The sequence below is a fragment of the Vombatus ursinus genome, unplaced genomic scaffold, assembly GCF_900497805.2.
Source record: "Vombatus ursinus unplaced genomic scaffold, bare-nosed wombat genome assembly UNPS02011334.1, whole genome shotgun sequence".
In the NCBI taxonomy this organism is placed as follows: Eukaryota; Metazoa; Chordata; class Mammalia; order Diprotodontia; family Vombatidae; genus Vombatus; species Vombatus ursinus.
The window spans coordinates 3,115,142-3,126,450 of record NW_020951112.1 but is presented as its reverse complement, the minus strand read 5'-3'; the positions used below and the strand labels follow the sequence as shown (position 1 = coordinate 3,126,450).

At 41.9% G+C, this 11,309-nt stretch overlaps 1 protein-coding gene across 1 annotated transcript in view; it reads left to right on the top strand.

Moving 5' to 3' along the window:
• Positions 1-415: 415 nt before the first annotated feature.
• Positions 416-11,309, top strand: part of ANO4 (anoctamin 4) — a 416,340-nt gene continuing 405,446 nt past the window's right edge. The window contains exon 1 of the mRNA XM_027855801.1: positions 416-551. Within this exon, the coding sequence (XP_027711602.1) occupies positions 416-551 (136 nt within the window). The remainder of the gene's footprint in view (positions 552-11,309) is intronic.

The window sequence follows — 11,309 nt, the reverse complement described above, 5'->3', positions numbered from 1 at the left end:
CCCTGAATCCGAAGCTTGGGTGAATGAGCACTCCTCCCCTCCCCCACCTCTAAGTCTCTCCAGTGGGCGCCGAGGAGTGCTCCCATCGCGGACTTGGACTGAAGCCTCAACTGGAGGGGATCAGCTTTTCCCCGGGCCCCGCCCACCTCTCCTCCTTGCCCCTCCCACCCCTAGCCCCGCGGAGTGTCCCCTTGCTTCCCTCGCCAGTTCTGCCCTGGCCAAGTACCCTAAGCTCAGTCCCCGTCGTCTCTCCCTTTCTTCCTCCCCCCGCCCCCTCTCTTTTCCTTCCTCCCCTTTCTGCTGTGCGCTGAAGACCGGGGAGGCGAGCTCAGCGCTGAAACTTCTCCGTGGCTTTCGCCGGAGAACTGGGCATGCTCAGGAGGCAGGAGACTTTGGGCTTGCAAGTGGGAAGCGTATGCCTTACCGCGGCCAGGTGGAGCCGGTCCATGGGAGCGAGCGGCCAGCGCCAGGGCCCGACGCCGCTGCGCTGCCCAGCTCCGGTGCCAGCCTGGGCAGACCCCGAGCCAGGATGTCCTCCTTGGCTGCATACGGTAAATGGGTTTACTTGCTCATTTTTCCCCCCTACTGGTCTGGCGTGGGGGCAATCCCTCAGCTGTCCTTGTTCGGGATACCCTCTGATCATAGAGTGTAAACTTCTGGGTCCGAGTGAAGAGGTGGGGTGGGGGCTGCCGCAGCTTGGCTTTCGAGGGAGGCAGGGTCATCGTCTTGGGGGTGCCGAGCTGTGAAATCAGGGCTGAGGGCAGAGTTGTACAAAGATACTAGCAAGGATCAGCAAGCTCGCCAAACTTAAGGCTTGGGAGTGGGGACTTGTTTTCCAGGAAAATTCTCTTTCTCCGAAGCCACCAGAGAGAGATTTGTATTGCAGGGATCCGAGGAGGGGTTGGGAGGAGGGTGACGGCTCAACTCCCCCTGAGGCTTCTGCTGCCGGGGTGACCTTGGGCCAGTCACCCAAGTTCTTCAGGCCTCAGTTTGGCCAAGGAAGGTAATGCTAACATCTACCTCATCAGGCTGGGGTGAGTTTAAATTAATTTAAAACCGGAGACCCTAAAAAATAAGTCAGTTTGGAAATAAAGGTGCTGGGTAGACACTGCTCTTTGCAAATATTTCCAATTTCAGAATAAATCACAGTCCCCAAGATTTCAGACTCACACCACAAGCTGTGCTAAAGATACCAGTTAAGGGTTCTTATCAATGCTTCTGTTTGTGAGAAAAGTAATTTAGTTCATCCTTTATCAGAGATGCTGTTGAGTGACTTGGTTAGGAAATAGAAACTCAGAATGATTTTTCTCTTTCCCTTGTATTAGATCAGTTGTGAAAGGTGTTTAAAAAGTGAAGTCTGGTAAGGAATTACTGGGAAAATTAGCCACTGCCATAAGAGCTTCTATTGTGGGAGAACCTAGGAGTTTTAGGCAAGGTGAGAAAGGCAAAGGCCAACCAATGCAGGAGGCTGCCTCCATTTCCTGTTCCCTCCGGCAAGCTTAAAGGGACCTGCCTTACAAGGCATAACCCACTTAAAATGATTACTCAGGTACGGGAGGCTGGGGATGGATGTGCAGGTGAATTGCCAACAAAGTGCATTGGGGAACCTATTTCCCCACCTCTAAGCCTTTGCTGGGACCAGGGCTGGTTCTTCTGGCAGTCACTTTTTAGCTGCCTCACAGTTTTCTTTTTGCATCTGAAGAATCTTAACAGATTCTTACAAGGATGGGTGAGCACATTGATGAGGATTTCAAAATACATCCATTCATTGACAGACATCTATTTTTAATCCTTTCTGCTATCAGAGGAATCCAACTTTTGTACTTGACTGCCTTTTAGATTTCCCAGGCTGCCTGGGGATGCTCTCAATGCCAGGTTTCAATAATAACGGGTACTATAAACGACTAGAAGCTTTCAAGGCTTAATTGGGCACCCAAGTGGGGAAAATGAATTCAGAATAAGTTAAATCACTTTGAAAAGCGAGCTACTTCACTAATTAAAGGGGAAGCAAGTTATTTCTTCAGAACTAAAAATTAGGCAGGAGGTTGTTTTTTTTTAATGCTAAAGGTATTTGAAACTCAATAAAATAAACTCGAATTCAAATTCTGCCTCTAACTAGTTGTGTGACCACGGGCTAGTCACTTCACATCTCTGCCTCAGTTTCTATATGAGTAAAATAAAAGGATTGAACTGGATGGCTTCTGAGGTACATTCTAGACCTAAGTGTACAATCCTATCCTATGAGTCTATGATTTTTCCAATGTTTGGTTTGTACCTTTCCCAGAATTTCCCCTCCTCCCCTGTGGTCTCTGAGTAATGGCTGAGGATTATCTGCAGAGTTGGTATTAATTCAAACATAGAGTAATAAAATTGAGATAGAAGATGTTATCCCCTCAAGGTTTTTCCAATCAAGCAATCAAGTTAGTGAGAATCTCATTTCACCCCCTTCAGTATTTCCCTTAGTTCCTGGGGTATGCACAGTTCCTTATCTGAAGATAGCATCATACCTGCCATGTTTTAACTCATCTGCTTATTGAAGGCAGAGTCAGGCTTAAAAGAATGTTGAGTGACCATAAGATTGAACTCGGGTTTAGATGACTGGATGTGAGGTGGCCGAATAGTATCTCCCTATCCTGATCTTAGAGGTATCTAACTTTGCTTTTCTTGTCTCCGTAAATGTATTTGTCTTGGTGCAAGGCAAAGCTTGAAGGATGACCGGTTTTCACGTTAGCAGGAAATTTTAGGCTCTGATGAAGGCCAGAGTTTTAATGCAACATACATTTTATGGAGTGTTTGAAGACAGGCAGGAGGACAGGACAAAAATGGTAGATACATTTTTTTTGGTTTTGTCTTGTTTTTTTTTTTACTCTCAAGCAATTTAACATTCTAGCAAGGGGGAATTAGATACTATAATATAGGGTTTTCAACCTGGGCTCCACAGCTCCCCCAGTGGTCCAGTTTATAGATTTTTAGGGAGTCTGAACTTGGGTGGGAAAAATGCTTTCTTTATTTTCACTAACCTCTAACTGAAAGTTAACATTTCCTTTAATTAAAAAAAATTCTGAGAAATTTCAAATAAAAAAAAAATTCTGAGAAGGGGTCCATAGGCTTCACTTAAGCTGCCATGATACCAAAAAAAAAAAACCCAACATTTTTCCATTGGAATGATATGAGTAAAATTCAAAAGTGGGAAACAGATCTCTTTGTGAGAAATCGGTGAAGGGTTCAGGAAGGAGATGCCATTTGAGTGGAGGCAGGAGGGATGGAAAGGATTCTGATTGGGAGTGTGTGGGGGTGTTTTCAAGTCTTCTACCCATAGGATAACTAATATGGTTCATAAATCAGGATCATAAGTCTAGAGCTTGAAGGGACCTCAGAAAGCATCTAGCCTAACTCATTTTGTAGATGAAGAATCTGAGGTCAAGAGAAGGATTCTTATTTTTTTTAAAGGATTCTTGTATTTAAAAAATTTTAGGCTTATAAATAAACTCTTTTAAAAATGCTAATCATTTCCTAATAATTTTCCTCTGCCAACCCTATAGAAAATCCTCCCTTTGACCATTCTCTGTACTAAAGGAAAAGTTAAGCACAACCAACTATCCCGCAGCAATTGTACTAACTGCATATATAGTATTCTGCACCTGTAGTCCCCCTCTCCCCCTGCCCCTTTGTGCTTTCATCATCTATTGGTTGGTGTCAAGGCTGGTTCTTGTATTTAGCCTGCATTTTAACTGCTTTTTTTGCTTTTCCATTACTAGCTTGTTCTACAGTATTCGTGCTTTTCTGGTTTTCTGTAGAACTGTCATTCAAAGGTTAGGAAGACCTCTGAAACTCTGGTAGACTCACTGTGACAAACTTTCAAGAGGATGTGGATGGGAAACACACTAATACGCAGGCGTGGATGGGTTGTGATTTGCGTCACTGGGGGGGACATTCATATCAATAAGGTCACAGATCACTTTGAGTTGTGTATATTGTTATCCTGGTTCCACTCTTTTTTTTTTTTTTTTTTTTTTGCTCATCATTAGCTTGTTCAAGGCTTTCTATGCTTTTTAAAAAAATTTATTTTCATTTATCATTTCATGCAATGTGATTGTCTTCTGTTACATTGATACATTTGGGGCAGTGATGTGGTGCAATGATAGAACTTTGGGCCTGGAGTCAGGAAGACCTGAATTTAAATGTGGCCTCAGACACTTATTAGCTGTGTGACCCTGGACAATTCACTTAACCCCATTTGCCTCAGTTTCCTCTTCTATAAAGTATTGCTGTGATTATTTTGTTATATAGGAGAACTTTTTGAGGGCTATACCCAGTAATAGGGTTGCTGAGTCAAAAGCTATGAACAGCTGCGTGACTTTTCTAGAATACCTGAATTGTTTTCCCAAATGTTTGAACCAAGCTCTACCAATTGTATGTTAGTGGGTTTATGTTCCCATAGCCCATCCAACAGCAACAATTGCTTCTTCTATTGTGTTTGTTAACTTGCTGGATATGAGCTGAAATCTCAGTTGTTTTAAATGATCATTTCTTGTATTAGTAACCTTGAATTTCTTTTGTTCATTGTTAATAGTTTGTATTTCTTTTTATTTTGACCTCATGCTTATTATATATGTACCTTTCTGTAATTTTAATTTTGTTTAACTGATGACATAATGTATTATACGTTCACAGCTGGTTGGCTGGGACTCTTTTGTAGAGAACAGATTGTTATTCTCAAGCCGTGTAAAAGAAGTACCAGGGAACTTTGTCCTCTACAGTGGGGAAATGATTGTCTGGTAGCTTACCAAATCCTTGCTCATACTGTCTTGTGTGCTTGTCAGCTGAGATGTCAACCGGTTCGTGGGGAAGCTTAAAAAAGGCATCATGGGGCTGGTGAAGCAGTTCAACAACATTATTTAATCAACTACTGATGACTGGGGGCACAAAGTGGGTACAAAGAGAGAAATGAAATGGTCCCTGCCCTTGCGAAACTTCCATTCTACTGAGGGCATATAACATATAATATACCCAGATAAGGAAATCTGAGGAGGGAAGAATACTAACCATGTTCTATGCAAGAGGTGATAAGGATGGAAGAAGAGTGGTGTCCGTATGTCTATAGAGAAGGGGATATGTGAAAGAGTTAATTTTCAGGTAGAATTGAGAGGATTTGGCAGCTCTGAGTGTGAGTGTTTGTGTATGTGTGTAGAGGTGTCAGTGACCTGGAGGGAAGGGTCCAAATGACTCCAAGGTTATGAATGTGGGTGCCTGGGAGGGTGTTGGTACCCTCGAGAGAAGTAAGGAATGAATGCTGCTGGTAACAGGAGAAAGACTGACCAGTCCTTTCATCAGAAAAGCTGGCTTGGAGAAGGGGATTGATTCTTGATTCCGTAGTTGCACAAATATATTCTAATCAAGTGAGAAAGATCAGCACCAACCTCGAGAGATTGACCCTAAGTTCTGTTTAGAACAGCTCAGTAACTAGAAAGAGCACCAGCTCTGAAGTCGGAGGACCTGGGTTCAGATTCCACCTATGATACTACCTGTGTGGCCCTGTGCAATCTACTTTACCGTCCTGAACTTTATTTTCCTCATCTGTAAAATGAAGCAGTTGGACTTGACGTCCTTTGCACTCCCTTCCAGTTGTAGATCAATGATCATATGGCTCTGGCATCTTTGGCTTAAATTATTTTAGGAACCATTTATTAAGCACCTGCTGTGAGCTGGGAATGGCACTAGAATCCCATGGAAAGCAGAGATGATAAAAAAAGCTGTCACTTTTTTGTCAAAGTGTTTTATTTGCATTATCTATTTGACCTTCCCATCTGTAAAATGGGGAAACAGAGGTTCAGAGAGATTAAGTGACTTGGGATTCAAACGCAGGTCTTCCTGACTCCAAGTCTAGAACTTTATCCTTTTTGCCACACTGCAGATTTCGGCCCGGGGTGGGGGGGGTAGGAAGATATTCATCTGGGACACACCATCTAGGGGGAAAAACAAGGGATGCTTTTGAATATGTTTAAATTTGAATATATTTAAATAAGGGCATCTAGTTGGTCCAGTGGATAGAGCCCCAAGCCTGGAGTCAGGAAGACTCATCTTCCTGAGTTCAAATCCAGCCTCAGCCATTTACTAGTTGCATGACCCTGGGCAAATCACTTAACTCTGATTGCCTTGCCAAAAGAACAAACAAACAAAAAGAGATCACAGAGTCAGACATGACTGAAACGTCTGAACAATGACAACAACATTTTTAAATTCCTATTTTATTTTAAAAATACTTTCAAGTTTTAATCAGAAAATTCAGATTTCCATGGCTTGTGAATGTTTTATGATGTCATCATGTATGTTACAGAGTGAGAGGCTATATGGTGTAATGGCTAGACAGTTGACCTAGGAACTGGGAAGTCCTGGGTTAAACTCTGGTCTCTGATACACAGCAGTTGTGTGACCACGGGCAAATCACGTTAACCTCTCAGTGCTTTAGGCAACTCTGTAGGATTGTGCAATACAGAGCCCGTCCTCATCCTCATTGGTAGAGTGTGTTCCCAGTGGGGAGTTTGCTGTCAATTAAAGCTATTTTTTAAAAAGTTACAGGGAAGGTTCAAAGCCTTGTGGCCTACAAGGGATGCCATTTTCAAAGGTGGGGCCAAATAGTGAGTTGTAGGGCACACATGCAAATGCCTTATCCACTGTACTTAAGGTTTTTCTTTCTACCTTCATGAAGCCCTTTTTGAAGAGGTTATGATTCATTTCTTGCCATTTTCCTTTATTATTTCTCTGCAACCTTAGGCAATGGATTTAAATTTCAATATTGCATTATAGGTGGGGATGCTGAAGGGGGCTCTGGTTTCTGTCCTAACCTACTTAACTAGTCTGGGCCCCAGTTTCCTCAAACATAGGTTGGGAGGATTAAGCTCCTTTGCACTATTTAGGTCTCAGATTTTGAGAAACAGAGACAAAGACTTCAACTCCCTTGATCTGACCACAGGGCTTATTGGGAACATACGATGAATTTACTCATACCAAAAGGGTAAGATGAAGGATGTGAATTCCTTGTTGCTGCCACCTGCTGGCTTCCTGGGCTTTGTGTGGCTTTGGGAAATGATGCTATGTTCAGAACTGCTCCCAGGAAGTAAGCTTTCTCCAGACAATAGAACAGCCTTGAGATGGCTCAGCAATATTAGTGGCTGATTTTCTACTGAAGCAGACGGAGGGAGCTGGTACCTTCTTATAAACAAGGCCATCTTGAGTAGGTCAAATCAGGCTAAACCGAGTTGGTCGAATTCCTTAAGAGTCTACATTTTCTCCAGGATAATCATCAATCACTCCCTGTCTCTACCTACAAATGCACCCTTCTCCTGTGGGGAAGAGGCCTGGTCTAACCTGCCTGCACCACTCCTTCCAGGTCTGTGGGCCTATTTCTAAATCCCTTTGGGGACTTTGTACCGAATTTTGCTCCCTAGGCAGTAGCAATTAAGCAAAACTTTCAGCTCTATTTCTTTTGAAAAGTCCCTTTTCTCCTTGCAAATGGCAGAGAGAAGATATCTTTTTACCCTGTGAAAACAGAAGGCCCAAGCTGCCTGTGAATGTGTGGATTTCCTCTTCACAGAAATGAGTTGGGTAGAAACTGATATGTTTCTGACTTGGCCTTTCCCTCAGCTCCCAAATCCTAGGTGATTTGGGCAGAGCTTTCCTCTTATTTTTTCTACCAAATCTGGGTCCTTGTTACACAATCAATAGTGCTTTCACTAAGCATTAATGAGGGTTCTTTTAATTAACACATGGCAAAGCAAGTACAAATCTCCTTTTTGGATTGAAAAACTATTTGAAATTTTAAAAATTAAATTTAAAAAAGATTAAATGCCTGTGTGTCATGGAAATAAAGACAAAAACACCCTACCTTCAAGGAATTTTCGTTGATTGTGGGGAAAATAACATGGATCCAGAGAAGTATATACTTGAATATGTATATGGCAGATGTTATAATACTGTAAATGTGGATAAGACACTTGCATATGTAATATACACAAAGTCAATTCAAGTATTTATGTAGGAGAAGGGAGTTATAGTACCTGGGGCCATCAGGAAAGGCTTTTGGTAATGGATGGCTCTTGAAGAGAATTAAGGTTTCCAGAGGGGGAGCTGAGCTGGAAGAGCATCATAAGCAGCTTAGCCTGTTCAAAAGCAGTGGGGGATGGGAAGCAAATGGGAGTTTGACTGGAAATTATGGGAGGAGGAGGGGGGAGGGGGAAAAGGGGAGGGGGAGAGAGAGAATAGGGAGAGGGAGAGAAGTGAGGGAGGAGGGGAAAGAGAAAAGGAGAGAGAGAGAAGAGGAGAGAGAGGAAATTGGTCTAGAGAGAGAGGCTGGAGCCAGCCTGTGAGGGGCCTCCATTCTATTTGGTGGTGATGGTGCTGGGGTGAGAGGGTCAGGGTTACAAATGTACCCAGGTAATTCGGAGGTAGTTTGAGGAGGAGGGAACACTGAGAAGGGAATCAGGACAGCCTTCAGTGAGGAGCTGGCCCCTGAGCAGAGTCAGCAAGGAAGGTGAGGATTCAGGGAGTCAAAGGTGAGGAAGGAAGGCCTTCTAGACTTGGAGGATGGTTTACAGGAAGACGAGGAAGCAAAAGAGGGAATGTTGACTTGGAGGGACAGTGTGGGAAGGGAGCTGAATTACCGGGAAAACAGAGCTCAGAAAGGTCTGTAATGTGGGGCAAACAAAACAGAATTGTAGAGGTAGGTGGGAGCCCCGTAAATGCCCTGCTCACTTGGGTTTTCTCCAAGAACTTGACAGAGGGCTGCTCAAGGATTGAAGCAGAAGAGTGATACCATACTGTCATCGCTGAACTTCAGGGGTCTGATTTTAATGGCTTCGTGAATGGCGGATCCAAGAAGGCAGAATGGAAGCAGAGAGATCAGTTAGCAGGCTACTGTAAGAGTCCAAGGGAGGGCCTGAACAGGGCTGGTTTCTAGGTGAGTGGAGAGAAGGGAACAGCTGTGAGAGGCGTTGTGGAGGATTGAATTGACTTGGCAGCCAGTGATGGAGGGGATGGCGAGGACTGGGACCTGTGATGACATTGGCACAGAGAACTCCAGAGGGAACTTCTTCTCCCAGTGTGTGTTGGCTCCTTTTCTGTACCTTATAGTCTTGTCTCCAGCACTAAGTTGTTGCATGAGCTGCCCAGGGACCCTCAGCTAGTATGTATTAGAAGTAGGACCCAAACCCAAGTTCTCCAGCCTTAGAGACCTCTCCATAACGCTCTGCCTATCCCTCACTCTCTTTCCTATCCCCTTCTACCTTTCCCTCCCTTTCCCACCACATGCATATACGCAATATATGTATATACACATACATAACAATACACATATATATGTACACATATACATATATGTATAAATCCACACAGTATGTATGCATATATAAATTATATGGATTGTAAAATTGATAATATATTTAAAGTGCTTTGCAAACTTTAAAGTGATCTCTTAGTTACTATCATCCTTTTTAAGATGACAAGTAATTATATTTAATTATTAATTATATTTGTGGTTGGTTACTATCATCATCACTTTTATTATTCAAGGTCACCCAAAAGTCTTAGCACAATTTTAAGCTTTTATAGTTTAATATACATACAAACTTTATAGAACTATGTGAATGTGAGTTGTGATTATTTCAGAGTTTGGAATGGGATTTAAAGGCATAAAAATACTTAGGTATAGTCAGAAATTTTTTTCCATCAGCTATTAAGTGCTGCTTAACTTCATCTCGATTTTACAAATATATATGTATATATGTTGGTATATATGTACATATATGTGTGTATACACGCAACATATATAAATCCAATGTATCTCTTTATCTCATCTGTCTGTCTGTCTGTCTATCTATCTATCTATCTATCTATCTATCTATCTATATTCCCCTAGATTGTTTTCAAGTCTGGTTTCTAACTCTTCTAAACAACTCATGCTTTTTATACAAAATAGTATTTTAAAACATTTTAAAATAGAACATCAGATTTTAAAGCAGACGTGAAATATTTTCTTCACAGTTCAAATAAACATTCAATATAACATTGAATTTAAATAATGTATTAAATGTGAATATTTATCAACTGAATATGTATCAAGTGAAGATATATCAATATGAACATGTATCAATTGAATATATTCATTACTGTGAAGATAACATTTCATTTCTCTTTTGAAATCTACTTTGAAAGGTTTTTAACTGTCGTATTCTATAGAAAGGACCCTGAACCATTTAAAACTTGGAAGTTTATGTTAAAGGCCAGGCTCAAAAACAATCTAGGAGAACCAGACTTTTGTCTAATGGATAAATAATGATGTTGTAAAATTAGAAGTAACACAAAAGATTATTTCAAAGAGAAGATCTGAGAGAGGTGGATTGGGGAAGAAAAAACCACCATTTCATAATTGGGGAAAGGCTGGTCATGGGAAAGTCATACTGCCAAACAGAAGATGGCTGGAATCTGTCTTTTTCTTGCTTGAGTCTATTTTAGGAGAAAAGGTGGAGGAATGCTGTGTGGTCAGAAAGCTGGTAATGGGTACATAAGAGGCCACGTCAGGCCTTTTCTGAGATTGAGAGAAAGTCATGATAGCTAAAACTTAACCTGCAGCAGTAAAAGAAGTGACAGGCTGGGTTCTTTCATCCCAGGCAAAGGCAGAACCTGGCAATTGGGGATTTTAATGCTGAATCAGGGAGCAGAGGAGCCAGAGGAAAAACAACGGCATCCTTAAACCATAGTAAATGGAAGCCAACTGCAAGGCCCTTTGATATAAAACTGGACAGAGTAGAATCCAATGCAGAGCCAAGCTTGATGAATAGCAAATAAAGCTCCATTGCTTCTCCATTAAGGTCTCTCTCCGAGCCTTTATCCCAGTGTGTAGGTGACCCTGCATCATCAAAGGCTATGCCAGCATTGGACAGCCTCTAACAAGGGCTTCCAAGAGGGAAAGGCTTTGAGTACAGGTCAGTTGATGGATTTTATGTCTGCCATCTGAAGGCCAGCATCGATGAATGCAACCCATGCTCCTTTCTGTATGATAGGATATTTAAAAACTCTTTAAAACAGAACATAAAAATCTTAAAATAGATATGAAGTGGTTTTTAATCACAGTTTTGAAAAAAATATTTTTGACTTACACAGGAAAGAAACTTGGAAAACATCTATCATGTACAAAGCATTAGATACAAGTAAGATAATATATAAAAATTCAGGTGGTTATACATGTCATTTATTATGATTGCTATTACCACCACCACCACTATCACCACCACCACCACTATCACCACCACCAC